Raw genomic sequence first — 21,480 nt, 5'->3', positions numbered from 1 at the left:
TGTTTATGAAAAGAAATCACTAAAAGCAGCAGCATATTAATGTTCAGATGTCATTAGCCTTAGAGAGGTGTTTAGTATGGATGGCAGTGTACTTGAGAAGGTAGCTTTTTTAAGGGAAAAAATAGCCTAAAACATTTTCTACTTGAATGAAGACGTAGTAAGGATGGATTAGATCCTATGTAATTCAGTTTCTGTAACTAGAAAACAACCAGAAAATGAAAGAAAAAAATCTACTTCTTAAAATCTATGTCTTTAAAAATGGTTTTCATATCTCAAGGAGCTCCAGCTGTCTGTAAGTACCAAAGAGTTTTCACACACATTATGTCATTTTGAAATGGCATAGATGATTATTCTGTTTTTTTCTTTTTTTGCAGCATTTTCAACCCACTGTTCACAAAGATTAAAAATAACAAACAACAACAACAAAAACAAAAAATCCAACCATGTGTAGAATGTGTACTCAGAAATGTGAGTCTGTAATTCAACTTGTGCTCATGTAATTCTCATTTGGGCCCATATACTCTGCATTAACTATTATTTTCTTTGAAATATAAAAGTCAAATGATCTTGCTTTGAGATAGATATTTTACATTTTACAACAGCCAAGAATCTAAGCCATTTAGGAATAGTAGTTGCTGAAAATTCTTAAAAGATTTTATGACTAATGAATAATACTTGTTAGGAATTGCTGCTAAAGCTGGGTGCACTTCTGACTAGGATATCTAACAATCTGCCTCCATCTAGTTCAGAGAACTTTTGTGGGTGACATATTTCTCATTATCCTTCTTCATTTTTCCTCACCATTCTTTCCTCTCCTTCTACCCATACTGTTATCATAACTGGTAGTTCCAATGACAAAGTGCCCAGGTCATCATGCAAAAGGGATATTTTAATTTTATTTATTTTTAAATATATCTTGGGGAGTCCAAATCCAGGCTTTATAGGCTGATTAGACATCTTTTTTCAGTGTAGTCTGAGGACCTGCAGTAGGTCTGAGAGGAAATCCAGAAGTTTCTATTTTTACCCAGTGGCCCAAAAGATTCCCATACACACTAAAGTTTCAGAAGTAACTCTCTCCCTGCACAAAAACTCTGTGGCATATTAAAAAGGAACATATTAAGATCATATTCAAATTTTTTGAAAGAGTAATTAATTATTTAAAAAGGAAAGATGAAAGCCTATTTTTCTCAGTGATAAAATACTTGGATTGACACTACTGGTAAGTCAACTTTCAAAGGAAAATTATGGCTTTGCTTTGGTATACCCATCAAACAGGTCAGCATGTAATGATACAGCTACATAATACCTAGTATAACGGCAATTCCTCTCCTTAAGTTCTATAAATATTATGCTAAATATTAAGCTTTTAAATTTGACAAAAGTTTTACTAGAATAGGCTGTTCAAATATAATAAAATATGATTCAAATAAAATGGTTAGCAGATGATGTAAGACCAAGGTAAATATCATATATTGTCGTGTTTACCTTGTTTACTTTTCTATATCCTAGATTCAGAACATCTTGTGTTTGTTTCTTCCTTTAGAGATTTGTTTATTTTAGAGACAGAGAACAAAAGCAGGGGGAGAGGCAGAGAGACAGGGAGAGAATTTCCAAGCAGACTCCCTGCTAAGCACAGTCCGACATGGGACTCAATGTGGGGCTCAAGCCCAGGACCCTGCAATCATGACCTATGCCAAAATCCGGAGTCAGCCATTTAACCAACTGGCCACCCAGGTGCCCCTAGATTCAGAATACCTTGAAAGAAAGTGCTGTCTTTCTTCTAGTGCCTAGTAGAGCAGAGACTACAGAAGACATGTTCATTTAGTAAATGTTTGTTGATGGATGAATAAATGGATAGCTGGAAATTCTCTCTAGAATGCATATACATAAATCACCTCCGAAATTCAAGAAATAGTATTTTACTATATATATGTATAAAAGAAAGATAATGAATATAAAAGGATTATCTTTAAAAATAAATAACAAACATCCATTTTCAGATTTTAGTCAGTTAGTAAAGTACCCAGAAAATTTAAATAAGCTTATACATTTTTATGTAAGATAACCCAAGACATATTTCTGTAGTTGTACAAAGTTACTATTTCTAAGACATCTGTCAGAAAGAGAAATTGACATTCCAAGATGCTAATGAACTAGTCCATGTTCAATGTGGTAGCTATTTATTAGTCAGGAAAAAAAAAAGTAGATAAGGAATATAAGGTCAGAAAAACTTGAAAATGGGCAGAAAAAGGTTTTGTTTAACTGTATTTATTGCACTAACCCTTTAAATCCAAAACCAATTATAAACATTGTGGTGCTCTCAATAATTTCCCACTGTGTGTGTAAATTTGAAATGGCAATTTCAATTTTTATTTCACCAAGACAAGGAAGAAAATGGAATTGAATACTAATTAGTATATGTGTGTCATACACCTGAAAGATTAGGGGAATACTGTGCTCATTATAAGTGAGTTTAAGCAAAGTACTCAAATGTTTCATTTGAAGTATGAATATAAACAAAAGAATTAAGTGACAAGGGAAATTAATAATTCTCAGACAGAAAATTGAGTACATGAGTAGACTTTCCAGAGCCTCTTAGATATGTTTTTCCTTTAAGAAAGGGATACACTTTTCTTTTAAACAAATAACTTAGAAAATAAGACTTTATTAAAGAATACCGTAACATAACATAATAACTTTGAACATAAACTCAGAATACTTATTAAATGACAATTGAGAGTTTTCAGCCTTTCTTCATTGTACACAATGCTTTTTCATTTAATATAAAAGCCTTTTTTATTTACTTATATTGCTTTTCTCTGAAAGTTCATTATCATCGTCAGACTAAAGTAGAATGATAACAATAAAAAAAGAATAATGAAAGATCCTCTTAAAAGTATAAGAGGTATTTAATTATTCTACTTAAGAGCTAATAAGGTTATATTTAGTTGAAATTTCTCTAAGAGTCAACCAATGTCCTGTTCCATTGAGGTTATTTCTACCTATAATTACTGGGATAAAGAGAACTCAAAGTGAATTTGTACTTTGAAAGGCAGAATGATGCGTAAGTTAAGTAAGCAATGAAAGGGACGAAGTAAGTGAAAAGTCAGGACATGAAACCTTAATAAGGTGTTTCTCAGAGAAAGCAACTGCAAAAGTATGTTATCTATGGTTTATCGAAACATGGCAATGAGCAAAGTTCGCAAACATCATTTGCCAAACTGAAACCCTGACGCAATCTTGCGACATCATCTCACCACGTTCTGCAATTTCTGCTATGAATCTTAATTTCTATAGTTTTATTGTGGTTGCAATCCCCAAAATGAATTTCATAACAGTTCACTAGGGCAATTTAAAAAAATGGTCCCTGCAATGATTTTTAACAATTTTATTGTGAAGCATTTTTTGTAGTTCTACATCAATTTTAGACCTTAATTTTATATTCATTCCTCTGGGATCAAAATTGTATAGATATGCCATGTCCACTCTCTGGAATTCTCTTTGCACATGAAGCTACAGATTAGAAACATCAAGTGTAATTTAAGAAGCAATTTCTCCAAGTGCATGCAAAAACAAACTCATAAGACAAAACAATATCAGGTAGCCACATGGAGCCATATAGATAAAAGAAATGTATATAGGTAGGATATGTAAAAATTTGTAAGAAATTTGAACAAAGGAAATATCTGAAGGAGATTTTGGCCCAGTTCCTAAAGTAAGGAACTCCTGGTACTTGGCCATAAATCAATTTCTCATTCTATTAAATTCCTGTAAAGCAATTCCTGCACATTGCACCTAATAATGTCAAATCACGGATTTCTGCATTAAAAATTACCCCTGACTCAAAATATACAGTAAACAAAATAGCTCAACTACTTAAATCAGAATTCTGTAATAGCTCCCTGGAATAAGCCCCAAAACTTTGAGTATGGATGAATCTTTATACATACATAATGCACACACTTATTTAAACATGTATACAAGTCATGATTTTCTATATGGTGTTCCCCAGATTCTCACCTGGCATCTTTGATCACGCTGTTCCATAGACTTTTAGTCTCTATTAAAAGCCATTTTCTAAGGCCTACCTAAAAAGCTATTCTCCCATAAGGCTTTTTCATGATAATTAATTATGTTTTCCACTAAACCCATCGTAAACTGGGTTTTCCTTCTCTTTACCACACATCAGTGACTTGTTAGATGTTATTAACATGCTCTTCCTAACAGGGGTATCATCTTTCACAGAAATCATGGTTTAATCGCCTTTTCTGTCCTCCTAATATGTAGTTTACTATCTCACTTCAGCTAAGTGGAAGTGTTGAACTGGATAAAATAGAAGTTTCTAGTATTACTGCTATCCATCCGTTTTAGGGAAATCACTATCTTAGTATATCATGTTTTTTTTTTTTCTCTTTGAAAAAAAAAAGCTGGCTAATGATAATAAACAAAACAGTATGAATTGAAACAATTATTGAAAGAAGGTGCTGAGGACATTTGAGGTATTCTCATAACCTACTGTATAATTTACATTCTTTGCGTGCATATGAAACCAATCCAGTGACAGAGAAAGAAAAGATGTAATTTTTATTTTCCTCAAGTGTCAAAAGTTGCTGCTAAATGTTAACACTAATGAACATATGGCATATGTAAAAACCTCCTTCTTTGATGTGTACCTTAAAAGAGTAATATTTACAGTCCAAGAATTTCAACATTTTTAACCCTCTTAACATACTTTTTCAGTCAATGTACATATATCCCACGGTTTCAGATTTTATACCCAATTTGGACTCAACAAAATCATTCTGTCCTTCGTGACCATGAAGAAAAGTCACCCTTTGGATTCTGACTTGTATTCTTTCTGAAATGATTCTGGTCATTCCTTGGTAGTCCCCTTGTCCCATCCCATGTGTTACCTGAATCCATGGCCATCTGTCATTTTCTGCAGCTGTCCATGCATTTATAAGCCCCTTCTTATTGAGACGTGCATAGTAGGGATACCATTTCTGGAGTCCAAAAAGAGCTCGGTGGGTAGAGGAAGCCGTGATTTGCTGATTTGATATTATTCCACCTTCAATTCCCAATGGGCCCGAGCATTCTGGGAACAAATGAGGGAAAAATGTGAATGTATCAGAAATAATTCACTCCTGAAATGCGGCTTTTAGATTTGATAGGAGATATCTTAAAAATAAACTTAATTTGTATCATCATCATGCCTTTTGAGCTCCACTTTCTTTGCAGATCTGTCATTGATCTCTACATGAAGAAAATAATTCTTTCTTCTGCGTTGAGGGTGGCACCTAATGGATACTGTCCTTCTGCATTATAATTGTGCATTATGCACTGTCATCCCTTGGCTGTTGATCATATCAACAAAAGTGTAATGCCCTTAGAGGGACTATCTCATATTTTATATTTTCAGAAATTAGCATACCTTTTAAATTTTAAGCCCTCAATAAATATCCTTGATCTATGATTTCTTGACTAGTCTATATCTGAGTTTTGTGTCAAAATCATTTTCATACTGACTTAGCATTTCTCATTACTATAAATTTTTTTAACTTAAATTTTTATAAACCTCATCAGGTATACTTCCAACAAAAAAGGCAATGTGTAAATCTGTCAACATTTGATAATAATAACTTGTAATGCTATAAGTAATAGAAAACATGTAGACAAATTATTTTAATAAAGTAAGGAGGTAAACTCTGACATTATACATAACTTATGTACACTGATAAGTAAATCAAGATAATAAAATATTTATATTTTAATATTTTAAATTCAAAATTTTGAACTATACAGATAGGTATTTTGCGCTTACATTTTAATTCTTTTTTAAAATTTTTCTTGACATTTGCAACTTGGACACTTATGAAAAATTCCTTAATAAAATTGTAAAATTCTAACATCAAGACATAATATAATTCAAATGTGTTCTCAGATATCAAGTGCATTTAGATTTTAAAATTAGAAACGGAGGCAAATGCATCTAAAAAGTACATATATTTTTATATATATCTGAATGTCTTATTTCATAAAAGTTCACCACAAACTACATTTTTTTAAATTCAGTTTTGAAAATTCAGAATAAGAAACATGATAAAATGAAAATTAATACCTAGTTTTCTTAATTTCAGTTATAAATTTAATACTCAACTTTTTGTCAAATTAAATTTGTATAATATGACAATCTTGTTATAAAATATGGTATAGTAATTTGTCAGAATACCTAAAAATATGAAAGGAGCACACTGCATTTATTAATTATCAGTATATATAAGTCAACTTGGTCAGTGATTGTCACCAAGCATATTTTGGATTTTTTTTTAAGATTTTATTTATTTATTAATAAGAGAAACATACAGAGAGAGAGGCAGAGACACAGGCAGAGGGAGAAGCAGGCTCCATGCAGGAAGCCTGATGCGGACCCGATCCCGGGACTCCAGGATCACACCCTGGGCCAAAGGCAGGTGCTAAACCGCTGAGCCACCCAGGGATCCCCATATTTTGGATTTTAATTAATACTGAAGCCCAATATTTGTCAGCATTAAATGTTTACACTTAGATTGAGGATGGAAATATGAAAGAAAGAATTTTGCAGTTGGATTAAAATATTTTAAAAAGTTACAAAGATGTTTCTCATTGGTAATCATTCTTTTATTAAGCACAAACATGTTTCTCTTTTCTATTTCATCCTCAGAGAATAAGTAGTTCTAATCACATTAACTACTAATATTTCTCCAAGGCTTTAAAATCTTAAAACACTTTTTATAAAATGGATGGAATTATGTGGATAAGTAATCATCTTAATCAGACTTTATTAGTAAAGATGGCATTAGTACAGCAAAAATTGCATCTTTGTAATTGATTACTGATAAATTCACCTTTAGGAAGATGCACTATATTACTCTGAAGTCATTTAATTAAGAAACCATTCATTTTAAGAATTGCAGTATTAGGATAGGTAATAATCTGATTTTTACCTTTCAGAAAAAATTAACCTTAAAAAACTCAGATGTTGAGCCTCTGGATTCTTGTTTTGCTTTCCATTTAAACTTCAAGATCTTTACAGACTTCATAAAAGCACTGAGACTTTCATGATGATACTTTGATTTTAGACAACCACAGAAGGCTGGCTTTTTAAGAATATTGCCATTAAAGGAGTCTCAAGCATCCTTGTCCTTGATTTGTGCAATGTTTGGATGGGAAAATGCAGCAGGCAGAGACTATTTATTGTAGGCCAGTCAGTAGAGCAGCAGAGCCAGAGAGCCAGATTTAATTTAATTTAATTTAGTTTAATGCATTAATTAAACTACATGATAGGCTTAGAAAGAACTCTATACCATTTAGGTGTGTACTTCTAAAGACCTTATGCTGAACTGGACATTCTCAAATCTGCAACCATTTTAAAAGAGAGAAATTAGACCTCAAGCCACACTATTCAGTTAATCTACTCCATTGGTATGCTTAACCTACCAATCTCCACTTATTAGGTAACATGTCAGCAAACATAGCGGCCATGGACTGTTGCCTTATCGGATAAGTCAAATGCTAATGAACAATTAAAAAATATGTTTGTGTGTATACACATATACCTATATCTTTTTTACTTTGCCATACAACTCCCAATCTTTGTTATGCCCTTACTTACACATTCATTCAAACAAAACATAATTCAAAAAATATAAAGTAACATGTTGTATTTTTATAGGGCTTCACAGCTTACAAAGTATTTTTATATGAGCTATCTTATTTCTGTGATGCCAAATATATTAGTATTTCTTTTCTCAGTATTCAATTCCACATTTTTTAAAAAATAAGGTTTTACAACATTCACTCACATACTCTATGTTGCCAATCAGTAAAGCCTACCAAGGGAAACATGATTATGTGTGGGGTTTTTGAATGAAGCATGCATCTGTGAAGTATCAGCTTACTTCCTTACTGTCTAGTAGGCCTCAGTTTTTCTTATTTTAAATATTGGGGTTGTATTTGCAATGACATGAATGGAGCTAGAGTGTATTATGCTAAGTGAGATATGTCAGTCAGAGAAAGACAAATACCATATGGTTTTACTCATACGTGGAGCTTAAGAAACAAAACAGATGAACACATTGGAAGTGAAAGAGAGAGAGAGAGAGAGATTGAGGTAAGCAAACCATAAGAGACTCTTAACAATAGAAAACAAACTAAGGGTTGATGGAAGTAGGTGGGTGGGGGGGTGGGTTAAAATGGGTGATGGGCATTCAGGAGGGCTCTTGTTATGGTGAGCACTGGCTGTTGTATGTAAGTGATGAATCACAGAATTCTACTCCTGAAACCAATAGTGCTGTGTATGTTAACTAACTAGAATTTACATTAAAATTTGAAAAAAAAATAGTGATTATGATGACACCCTAATTCACCAGCTGAGGTAATATGAGGTAAAAATTGTTTTTCCTCTGTAACTATAAATTAAAAAAAAAAAAAAAAAGAATGAGCTTGGTTCTGTACAGTCACTTGCATGTTTCTTTTTAGAGCATCCTATTGAGGTGTTCCTGGACTTTGAGCTCCTCTGGAGTAGTCTCTGGGTCTTACACAGCGCTGCACCCTTAGGTGCTCATGGTGGTTTGCACACAGGAAGAGTTTAAATAATATATGAAACATGTTGGTATCGGGGGCTATTTTTTTCTGAACAGTAAACTAATACGCAATTCCAAAGCTTATACTTTATTTCACGTTGAAAGCTGTCACCACAGCAGCTCTTCTTCACTAATCATTTGGATCACAATCAAATGGTTGTCATCATAATAAAAAGTTCAAAATCCAATTTCCTTTTGCCTGTGCTATCCACTTCCCCAACGTCCTATTAAATTCCACGGTTATAAAAACCAATGAAGGAGCTGCAATTCAGAATGCAAATGATTATACACCTAAGAGTAAGTGACCTTAAGCAGAGAACAATAAGATGCTTAAAAGAAAGATAATATGGAGATATATGCTGTCATCACTATCAACAAATAGGGTTCAGACATGGAATAATAACTGATGAACATCATATTAGATGAGCATTCTGGGGCATGTGGGTGACTCAGCGGTTGAGTCACCTGCCTTTGGCTCAGGTCGTGACCCTGGGGTCCTGGATCAAGTCCTGTATGGACTCCCTGCAAGGAGCCTGCTTCTCCCTCTGCTTATGTCTCTAGCACTCTCTGTGTCTCTCACGAATAAATAAATAAAATCTTAAAAAAAAAAAGATGAGTATTCTGAAGATTGAAAAGAGCATCTACATGTACTTTCTCAAATCATCAAAATATGATTGAAGAAAAAAAGGGTAACTAACCATGCTTATTTCACCAATGTGGAAACTGGTGAGAAGGGAAGTTAAACTGGTGAAAGATGAGTGCAGGATTGAAGCCAATTCTCCATTTCACAAATAAAATAATATCAATTGATAGAGTGAAGAGCTCAGTAATTCTTCAAAAACTGACCTGGATTTTTTTCTTCTGCTGTAATTTTATATGGGGGTTGTGTACTCATACCAGGAGAGAGAATAAGAAATTAACATGAGGGAAACATGTAGAATGTCACTAGTGGCATTCAGGATATACTAGAGCTTTCCCAAAGGGGGACATATTAAAACAATGGGTGACAGTTGATGGCAGTGAGTCAGAGAAGTAAACATTGAGGTGTTGTGGTGGTCTGTGTCACATAAGGTGTTAAAAAAATGAACTTGCTATCATTACTGGCCTATATACTGCTTATCTAATAGGGATAGGCTAATTCAGCTCCAACGAATTGACCTCTCACTATGTGCCCATCCATCCATCAGTCTTCCACTTAATTTGGATTTGAAAAATGCATAGTTATTAAAGACTTACTATATACTAGGGACTTTCCTAGGCAGTGGCAATACAAGGATGAACAAGGCAGAAAAGGCCTCAAGGCCTCAGCCCTCAGAGAGTTCAGGTTCATTAGTGGGGAGAAAACCTGTAAACAAACACCTGAATAAACAAGAAATAGCATAGAGCTATAAGTAACGAAAAGAAAAAAAGATGGGTGAAACAAGTGAAAGTGTGTCAGGTGATCAGAGAGGGCCTTTTTGAGAGGTGACACTAAATCTAATCTCTGGAGGAGTGAGAAGCAGGAGCTGGGGTATTGTGCTAAGTTCACCGCACTGGTTTCCTCAAGGAGTTTTCAGGCCAGTGGGAGAGGCACACACCGAAAAAAAAAAATTAATAATATGGCAGATGCTGTGACGGTGGATGCACAGAAATCAGTGGGACAAAGGAAGAAGGAATCATAAACCAGCCTGAGGCTCAGGGGAGGATTTTCAGGAAAAGAGTTGGGGCTAGTGTAGTGAAGAAGGGAAGACATAGAGACAGGAAACAGCCTGCCATGGTTAGAGAAATAGAGGCAGTACCCCTAGACCAAGGCTGTTGGGGCAGGGATGGCCAAGGGATGAAGTGAAGAAATAGAGAGACCCTAGATTATTTTGCTGAAGAGCTTGCTGAGAGAACTTGCTGGGAGTTTCTGAAGGATTCCAACTATGGTCATATTTTCATTTAATATCCATCATTCCTGCTGTACCATAGAGGGTAGATTTAAAAGGGGAAAAATTACGGCCAAATAGCAAGCTACTACAATAGTGTAGGTGCAAAATGATGCAGGTCTGAAAGGGGGATGAAAAAGAGGAAAAGTTCAAAGAATATTTACAAGGTAAAGCTGTGCAGAGCTAGTAATAATTAAATGTAGGGTAGAGCGGGGAAATGCAGTATCTTCAAAGATGCCGGACATTATAGCTAGTGCACACTTTAGTTGGGACTGCCCATGTCTCGCAAATAACACTGTTAAATCAAATCCCTCCCTTAAAATTTTATCAAATGTTATTCTTGCTGCTGGACTGAATCTGGGAGGACCTACTTTCGTCCCACCTGCTGTTGCCATGCAGAACCCAGTGGGCTCCCCCCACGTCAATCAGGCTGCAGGGGCAGGATTAAAAAGCAAAAACCTGCTTCTATGCTCAAGCCATACCCAGAGCTTCCCTGCCCCACAGCTCATTCACATGTATTGTGTATATACATCTGCTGTCCCACAAAACAGGGAGCCCTTTTGGAGGTAGGGATTCTATCCCTCATGGTATCTAGCAGTAAGCCTGGATCTTAGCAGACACTTAATAAATATCTGCAGAAGGAGCTAAGTTTTAAAATATAAACACGAAAGATAAACAGCAAAAATTACAGGCAATATTGTTAACATTTTATTTGTGCAATCCAATTTGAAATTAAAAATAACTTCACCTATTCTCTCAAGAGTACACAGAAAGAGAGGCCTCCTTTGGAAATTATTTTTATGCTGAGTGAAGAAGAACACTTCTTTACTAATGAAAAAAGCTGCACTGACAGTCAAGTGAGTTACTTCATTTTCAACTAATTGCCGCACAGCAACCAGGTATTTCTAAAACTGGTCCACCGTTATCCATAAATTGGGCCCAGTGGCAATTTGATTAGTGCCAATTATGGTAGCAGAATGCGGTAGTCTACATCTCCTGGTTGCTAGATCTATGGTCATGCATCTTTAGTATTGTGCTTACTTTTGTCAGGTTTAACAATAATCCTAAATTAACGAGTCCAATCAACATCGATTACCAGAGGCTTTTTGGCATCATTTACACAGTCAGTTAAAATAATCGCTTTGCCTGAATTGCCTGAGTGGCCTGCAAATGCCTTCTGACCTGAGCCCTGCTGTTCAGACTAACTCTGAGCAAGTGAGTAATGTCACCAGGCAGGTTGAGCAAGAACAGCTGGGCCAGCTCGGGCCAGGCCTCCGGTGCCCTCCCCAGAGCAACTTCCCTGCCTTTGCCAAGTCGGTGTGAATAAAATAGTCTCAAAGTGAAGTCCTTCTCACTCTGCAAACTCATTCTCTGGAGTGTGGCAAAGAATGGCGTCTGCATTTTATTGATCTTGCAGCTGACAAGTAAGCAGTGTCTCAAGATGTCTCACATCTTGTTCCTGAGTGTGCTGATTAAGCCTTTCAAATAAGGGAGATGCACGGCTGAATCCGTAACAGGAATGCACTGCTTTCATTTGCTCTATCTCAATATCCAGACATCTTCAGAATGAAAAGGATCTCAAATTAAAGCCATGTTAGAAACAAATCTCCTTTAAACATCTCCAGTCCTCTCTCAGAGCATCTCATCTTCTCACAGGAGTGTGAGTTGTCTGCTGTGCTTAGCATAGCACGATAATTGTGCTGAACACAAGCCCCAGCGAATAGATTACTGATGACCTCCAATTTTGCAGAAATTAATGCTGATTCAAGCATTAACCTCCTTCTGTGCCCCCTGGACCACAGCCTTTCCTTTATTCCTAGTGTTTCTTTTATTTTAGAGCTGTCTTGAGACCTTGTTGAGGGACAGGTCAAGGCCATTATTCCTCCCACTGTGGCCTGAGGGTTAAAAGGAGCTCTGAAGATTTTTTTTTTCCTGGTAGGACTTCTTACCTAATCCCCCCCCCCCCCCCCAACACACACACACATTTGCTGTGATTTCTCTCAGGTGATCATTTTTTTCTGATGTTGAGGAGCGGTCTCAGAAGGCAAGAGAGGAAATGAAGACAGGCAGTAGAAGAATGATTGATGTCAGGGGTAGGGCTTGGATGCACTGGTTTGGCTGTAGGCAACAGGGGAGCTGGCAAAGGAGCTTCCTGGACACAGCGTGAGAATGTGAATAAGCACAACACAGCCTTCCCTCCACTCAGCCATCTACAGATTCCCATGAGTACCCTCTCCTGACCCCAGGTGTCGGCTTCTGCTCATGCCACTGTGAGTAACCAGCTTAAAGACCTTAGAGTAGAAATTCCATTTGGTGATGTTTGATTTGGTGATGTTTATTTCTCTCCACACCTAAACTCTGCTTCTATGTGTAAAGGTGTAAACTTCACATGTGACTACAGTAACCTTGATTACAAAAACTAGGAATTAAAAAATCATAAAAATAGTTTCCAAAAATTAGTTACGGTTATTTGGATGGCACATAAAATGTTTGCGCACGTTAGAGAAAAGGTCATTTCTTTGCATCGCAATCGTAAAGATGATTCTGTGATATGTGACCACTGAAGAATTTTCCCCCTTCTATGGGAACTGCATTCCATTATTTTCCATGTTGGAAAGCACAGAGATTTCCAGGTAAAATGATAAGCAGTAACCATCTGTTCATATTTTTTCCTCTTAGATAATACACATCTTAAAGGTAGAAGCCATGCCTTTTGTTTTATTCATGTTTCCAAAGCACCTAGCACAGTGCCTAACAAATTGGCAGTTCTCAGTTGTCATGGGTTGAATTAAAGTAAAACAAATCATTGCCTTTTGGAATTACCTCTCTTCCTTTCTTGAAATTGAATTAATTTTCTGAATGTAGATATTATCACTCTAAAGATCCAACACATAAGGGGTGTGTGTTAAAATCAGTGAGGTTTTCTTGGTATGCTGGGATGCTTGAAAATATATAAGAACCAGCTTTTAAAAGTAGAGGAAATACCATGTTTGAAATAAAAAACTGGCATTCGTAAAGTTACAAATGCAATTATCAGTCATCTAGCTATTTCCTTGCAAAATGTGGTTATGCTTTTCTCCACGCTGTGTTATCTCAAGTCAATTATGATATATTATCTGCTTAAATTAATTGTTTTGAATTGAGGAAAAATTAAAACCATGAATAAGCTAAACTATAATAGGAATGTCAATTTTTGAGAATATTGATGCAGGATGATGGTGTTACTTAAATGGTAGGGCCTACAGATGTTAATACTCAAAGGCCAAAATTCTTATTGAGATAGTTCACAAAAGTCAACAAAATCTAAGAAGATTATCATCCTACTGCAGTAAACAATGCTGCTATAGCAAGTAGAAGAATGTGTTTTAAGTTTGCTTAAGACACATTCTTTCAAATGAGAAAAACATATGGGCTTTTCAACTGCTGAATGCACTTTTGCAGCCAGGCAAGATTTCAGTAACTCGTTCTCAGGCTTTCACTTAAACTGCACAATTCATCTTCTACCAACTACAAAGATAACAACATGGTTTGATGAAACATTTGTCTGTAGAGTCAAAAGCCTGCAATTCAAAAACCTGCAGATGTATACCTATTCTTGCCTTCTGACAAAACATACACCTGCACAGGAAAGAGCTAAAAAGGGGTATAAATGCCAAGGTAAAATGCTAAAGGTAGGGTTCCGTTGCTTCAAGAGACTTGAGTTGAATACCAAATGTAAATATTCAAACACTGCTATGCAGAAGACATATCCTTATGCTTTTAAGTTATTTACCTCTTTTAAGATTTTCTTGGTGAATGTGTATCAGGATAAATGCCGCAAGGCACTGCCTCAGATGTTTTGTTACAAAGCAATATTCTTGGCATGTCAACCACTGATGTTTATTTGAGAGATAAATCATAGTCCCAAATCCAATTATCAGCTCTCTAGCCATTTTTTCCATGCAATGTGGTTATGCTTTTTTTTTCATGCTGGATGCCATCTGAAGTCACGTAGGAAGTCTCATTGTTGCATAGGTCAAAAGAAATCCAAGAGTTTAAATGGGAAGCCATTGCAGATGGCAAGATATGTCATAATGAGCCCCCCTAATGCTAGAACACTTTGGAAAGTAGTTGGAACAGAGGATAGAGAGCAAAGCAGAACCAAGAAAGTGTGTAGTCGGTGATTTGTTTATTTGAATTCTAAGATTTGTACATTATGCATTCACTTCTAAAACTACAAAGGAATGCTTGTCATATAGAAAATAAATATATAATACCCAAAGAGTCAGAGAGGTATTGGAGCTGGGAAAGGAAACTAAAAATTACAGTAGAAAGTAAAGACAGAAGATGAATTCTTGATATACACATTTACTAATTAACTGTTCCTAGAGAATAAAGTATCACAAAGGCTTTGGTGTAGTGTTTGCAATTGCTCAGAAGTTCTGAAAGGGAAAATTCAACATAGAATTTTATACAGATCAAATGTAAAGCTATTAAAACAAAGGATGCTTTATGACTTTTATAGTAAGAACATTCTAGGAGAATTTAATAGAGCAACAATTTTATGACAAACCTGTAAAAACTAAGTCAGCTTTTCACATATTATCTCTTATTCAATAGAGATTTATACTAGATCTGTTTTATAATGTAATGAATATGGGTCAGCCTATTAAAATAGCAAATTTAATATTTGCTTCTTTTAAAATTTATTATATGTAATAATAAAGTTGGCCCTGATGTTATGCAGTGTTCAGGTTAAATGCTCATTTTTGCTGGTGATATTTGTAGAAAAAAACAACTTCTAAACTTTGTATCAGAGCTACCTCATAATGCATACATATATTTCAAAGAAGCAGAGGCATTTAAAAATCTTAAGTCTGAATTTAAATCTTCAGCTGCTGAAATGAGTACAGAATATTAGCTGTGTTGAACAAAATATCCATAATGAGATAAATTGCTATTTTCTGATGTGTTCCTACAGAATACATTATTGTTATGTAGTTCAGACTAGTGATTAAATATATAAATATGTTCCCTATAAACTACGTTAAAATAAATGACAAACCTAAGGTTTTAAACTACAAATAACCCTATGACTGCCCATTAGGAAGTTGTACTTTTGAAAAATTCATCAAAACTACACTTTCATGCTTCTCCGTAAGCTTTTAATTAAAAGAGAATTTATTGTTTCTCTAAGTTTGAAATTATGTAGAAGACTAGGTTCTCCAAAAGCTTCCATCTTATCATATCGCATAGCTCACCACCCTAGTATATATAAAATTAACTAGGAATCATATAAGGGCCATCAAATTGCACATATAAAATACTGCCAAGTCATTACTATCATTTCTAAAAAGCCTGTACAAATAAGAAAAATACTAACCTGCTTTTCTGCGAAATCCTTCACTTTCATTATATACTTCAAAGTTAGGAAAAACAGTTATTTTGTAACTTAATAGTCTTTGGGATACAGCAGGATATAATTACTATTTTTAATATGTAAGAATGATAAATTGTATTAAAATAGCGATATATATAGTTCACCTCTCATTAGCAAGAAAATATTTCATTAGTTGAATGGTATTCTTTAATTACCCAAATTCTCTTTAGCTACAGAAAAGAGAAATGACTATGTGAATCATAAATTGCTCAGGTAGGGGGTTATCACAATATATTCATACTTTCAAAAGTTATCCGCTCAGGTAAAACTACAAAGATTAAGAAGGAAATAGAAACACCTGCTTTATATTAATAGATTTAAATCTTATGAAAATAAATTTCATAAGATCATACAATTTACTAATTTATCTGGGATATAATTGAGGTAACAATTCAGTGTAATATGCTGGTGACTTGTGATGTATGGAGAATGACTTAGCAGTTCATCAAGACTGTTGTTTGTAGCAATTTTGGTTATGGGTATGAAGGAAAATGCAGTTCCAAATATCTCTCTATATATTTTTTAGGATTTTATTTATTTATTCATGAGAGGCACTGAGAGGCAGAGACATAGGCAGAGGGAGAAGCAGGCTCCCCATGGGGAGCCTGATGCAGGACTCAATCCCAGGACCCTGGGATCATGACCTGACCCAAAGGCAGAAGCTCAACCACTGAGCCACCCAGGTGCCCCCAGATACCTATATTTTAACAAATGCGGATGATATTGATATACAGCAAAATATGAAAATTGTGAGTTAATTGTATTACAAGGACAAAAACACCTTAGGTTTGTTCCATAAATTGGAAACAATATAGGGTAAGCACATAGTCAACTACACGGCAGTCAATACGCCCTTAGAGAATGGTAGCTCCTGAGTTGTTGTCGTTATTTTATTGTTATAAAGCAAGAGTCACGAGTCATGGATGGGGGGAAATTGACTTCCCCTGTGACTACCAGGAGACCCAAGGTTTCGACATATGTTACTGGTACAGCCAGGTTTTATATGCATATACTTCTTATTCAAGAAAGAATAGAAAAGTAGAACATCTACTCCCATTTCCCATGCAAAATGTTCCTTAATAAAAATTAAAATACATACATGAGCACAATTATTAATCATGAGCAGTTACTGAAAATGATTCAAAATGCCATGTCACTTGGCGTCTCCTTAATATCATATTCATCATCAGATATTTCTGTCATCGAAGCATTCAAATTGTCAGATAAATCTCTGCCTGGGGGAAATATAAACTATAGCTTCTTTAATGAATGAAAACTAAGTGATTCCCCACAGTATATTGCCAGACTCACTGGAAATAAAAATAACTAATTAAATAATCTCTTTTTTAAAATAGGTCTGTGTCTGGCAGGCACTTTTCTTCATTGTGGCACAAAATGGGGATCTCCTATGGAAAAATCTCATATTAACACTTTGATAAACCAGATTACAACTCTGAAAAGCGCCTCAATAATCAAGTTTCTTGCCCAATTTAATATCCGAGTAATCCTATCTTTAGGTTAAATGGAGATGGAGTTTTAGCTGGTGGCAATTTTGTTTCGGTAATCAAAGAAATCTCATTTCCTCAACTCCATAACTGAGAGTAAAGTAACAAACCATTTCCCCCCAAATTGAATAATACCCAGTTCCCATATCTTCAGCATAACCTTTTCTGTTTCATCATGACTTATTTTTCCAATCAACGTGAAAAGGAAGTTAATATTCATTGTTTTGGATTTTCAAGGACATAAAGGGGATGTATTAGGGAAAAAAAATCATGAAATGCCCTTAGCGCCTAGCTAACTCTTTTCATGATCTGATTTTGGGATATAAGAAAACCAGGTATGAATACTGGTTTCTTATTAAGTGTCATATAAAAAAGTAAAATGAAGAGACAGTTTCAGAAAAAATAAAGAAATGTATGATAAACTCAGGAAATACACATCTTTGCACAAGGGTTGTCAAAGGCACACGATAAAAAAAAAAAAAAAAAAAAACTTCAGATAATGTCATAAAACATTTTGGCTTATTTGTTCCGTATGAAGAAGGGCAGCTTACATTTAGGCACAGAAGTCAGCAGGTTTGCAAATATACACTTAAATTCTCTGAAGAACTGAGTTATTTCTTTTTCTTTTGCAGTTTTCCTTTTCCTCAAATCATCACCCTCAGTAGTGTCTAATGCTTGGCTCACCACTGGTTGAAAAGGGTATAGAAGGAAGCTTGATAAAACACTACTTCTTTAACTCATCTTTATTATAATGGTTGTTAATAACAGCTGAACTTCGGTTTCTGTTTTTTTTTTTCTCTCTCCTCGATCACAGATCACACAGATGTCACTGCATAGAATCATCTAAGAAATGCTACATTTTTCTTTCTCATTACTATTACTGATTCATGCCTAGAAATTCCACTTTCAGGGACAAGCATTAATAAGAATTCTTGACTCTTCTAATGTTTTTTTTTTTTTTTTTTTTTTTTTTTTTTTTTCTTGGAGATAGCCAAATAACCTCTTGACTGGAAGAGGGAGGTTTTTTTTCTCTACTGAAAATAGATCAGTAGAATTAGAAAACAGATAATTTGACCACACGAAACTAGGGGATAATTTACTTACATATAGCCCTTTGTCATAAAGAAATGTCATGACCGTGATCCTTTAGAAGCTTGATTTCACTCTCTGAAAGTGGTGAAGGGCTAAATATAATAAGCACTAAGTTGAAAAATATGAAAAATGTATCAGAAGAAGAATAATGGTAATAATAATCAACTGTATTCCTCAGAGGTCTGAATTTTAGCAGAGAGACAGCTAGTGAGTCCTCACTCAGGATGTACCGAGTGACAGAGAAAGCGGAGATGGGACTGCTTTCTCATGAGTACATCAAGCTGTCTTAATAACTTAGAATGACATTGTGCTGGAGTCTAGAGTACGCTTAGATTAGAAGGATGGCATTACCCCAGTCATTACACCCTGCACGCTGAGAGGCCCTTGAGGGTCTGGATCTAACCCTCCAACTTCCTTGCTTCCTTATCATCTGTCTTAAGATTGCAGAGTGAGAACTGCAAACACTAGCAGGTGTTTCAGAAGTTTCTGTCTGGACACTGCTTCAAAACAACACAAACTGATATTTTAAAATCCAACTGTAAATAAGTGTTTAAATGTTATTCATTATAATAGTTATTAAATCCTGTGGCTAATTTCATTGCTTAAGCAATTCTCATAACTGCCTTTTCTTTTCTAATTCAGAGTACTGCCAAAGCTCAGGATCTCGTTGCCCGTAGGCTGCCTTCTACTTGACTGAGTTCCCCTCACTGATCCTACACATAGAATTCTAAATAAACTTTCTAAAAATCTGACCATTTCACTCTTCTGATTATATTCTCTTTCAATGGATCTACTTTGCTCAAAAAATAAAAGTCTTCCTCCTGGCTGCTTGAGATGTATCTTAGACTTGAATTTTACTTAGATGGCAGCATGTGAAAGATTTTTGCAGCTCACGTCCCTGTCATTTTCTTCCCTGTTCTATCCTTCCCTCAAGCTGAATTAATGGTGCCAATTCAAGGTTCCAAAAAGAAACGGTAAGCACACTATCACAGATAGAACTATACATATATTTATATTTTTCATGCATTTATGGATTGATTGATCTTTCTTCCATATTATATTGGAAATTCTTCCAAGACAAGGGTTATTGGGTCCAGTCTGCTGGACTGTGTATCTCCTGCACCTTCTGTAGGTGGTAACAAGTGCTTAAAAACATGTTTGATTACTTCATCTGAGGCTCATGATTACTGAACATCTCTCTCTAGAGTGAGTCTCTATCCAGCAATGCAAGCACTTGTTGCATTTTACTATAACTTGAAGCTCAGTTTACCTGTTTTTCCACCTCCAATATTATTCTCTCTAACAACTAAAAGGAGTAATATTTAAACACTGCAATTCCCTCTAGAAGAACAGTCCATTCTTTTCAGTTCCCCTTCCAAAAGCATAGATCTTTCTTTTCTCTCACAGACTTTACTGAAGAATAAAAATGAACCCTAAAAAAATGAACCTTGCACCTATGTATTGCAAAGAAAAATATGTCAGGCATTGCAGCCTCAAAATAACCCAATGAATAATAATTTTTCTCTCAATTTTAATTGAGGTACTGAGGCTCTGAGAGGTGAAGTAACTCCCCTAAAGTCAAGGAGCCAGGATTTGGCCTCAGATACATCTATTACCAAAGGGTCACAATAAACACTGTGATACAGGGTGCTGGGCCATTCTGTTTGCTACATATGGCTTAAGCAGTGTGGAACAGTGATGAAAAATGATGAGTGGGGCACTTGGCCATCATGTTTATAACAATATACAGTAGTGATCTAACTCACTCTGTGCTCTTCATCATTGTTTCTGTCATGACTCGTCGACTGAAGGTTCATTCAACGTTCAACAATATATGTTGAGCTTCTTTGTGGAAGGCCGAGGCATTGTATTTCATGCATTAGTCTTTTAAAGTTTGAAGTGATTATACAACTAAGAGTAGCTTAGTAGAAACTAATTTAAAGTTACCATCATTCTAAAACTTTATTCACAGAAACGGATTATGGCAAACTGCCTACCTCAGGGACTTCTACAGCTTTATTTTTCCTCTCTCTCTCTCTCGCTATTTATTTTCTTGCTGCAATATAAGAATGGCTTTTATATTTTCACTTATAAGCAAGCCAATTATAGCATAGGGCATTCTTCTCCACTTAACAAATGCCTCAGGATAAACTGTGGAAGCAATTGTTTTCAATGTTGACATCTTCAAACATGAAATTAGCATCTGGGTAAGTATCCTAGTCTAACTTAGGATACAAAGATAAATGTTTATATATAATTTCCAAAATCTTTATCATTATCAAGAACATTGTGTCCTAACTCAGTATTATTTTTGAAGTTGATACTAACTTTTGTTCCCAAAAGCTTTGTATTTTAGGTACATGATAATCCTTAGGACAAATACGCAAACACTGATTAAAAATTCATATGCTCATAAACTTGAACTTCCCCAGTACTTCCTCCTTTCTGTCATATTCCCTTTAATGTAGACCCATGATTCATCATCTGTGCTAACAAATTAAAAAGTAAACATGAGGAAGATATATTAATCAATTATATTTACTCCACACACCTTGCAATCACTTTAAAATTCAGTTTTAACTCCCGTTTCTAGTAAGCGTGACTAATTAATAACATTAATTACTAACTGAAACATGATTTTTTTCAGGTTTTAACTTTTATCAATACCCTCTGATTAAGATGGAATGCTGAAAAAAAATTCATTTCAACCAGTAATAAAAGCAGCCTTGTAGACAATTTCCTTGGCTAGCCAGTTCCTAGAATTTCAAGAACTGTATATATGATTATATTCTTGGGAACAGAGGAGCTGTGACTAGAATGCAAAATAGTAATTCCATTTTACTTACAGGCTGTTAAAAAGTGTAAGACCAATCCCAGAAGTTTTCTTTTTTTTTTTTTTCCTAGAAGTTTTCTGATATTTTTTGTTTTTAAAACTC

At 35.1% G+C, this 21,480-nt stretch overlaps 1 protein-coding gene across 2 annotated transcripts in view; it reads right to left on the bottom strand.

The window, feature by feature from the left end:
- The window catches only part of EDIL3 (EGF like and discoidin domains 3), a 389,979-nt gene that overhangs the window by 125,626 nt on the left and 242,873 nt on the right, over positions 1 to 21,480 (bottom strand). For both annotated transcript variants that reach the window (XM_077866066.1, XM_077866069.1), the window contains one exon: positions 4,914 to 5,095. In XM_077866066.1, coding sequence (XP_077722192.1) covers positions 4,914 to 5,095 — 182 coding nt within the window. The remainder of the gene's footprint in view (positions 1 to 4,913; positions 5,096 to 21,480) is intronic.

The sequence above is a fragment of the Canis aureus genome, chromosome 2 (assembly GCF_053574225.1).
Source record: "Canis aureus isolate CA01 chromosome 2, VMU_Caureus_v.1.0, whole genome shotgun sequence".
Lineage (NCBI taxonomy): Eukaryota > Metazoa > Chordata > Mammalia > Carnivora > Canidae > Canis > Canis aureus.
Note: the sequence above shows the minus strand (reverse complement) of the source record. Positions and strands in the feature narration are given on the sequence as shown.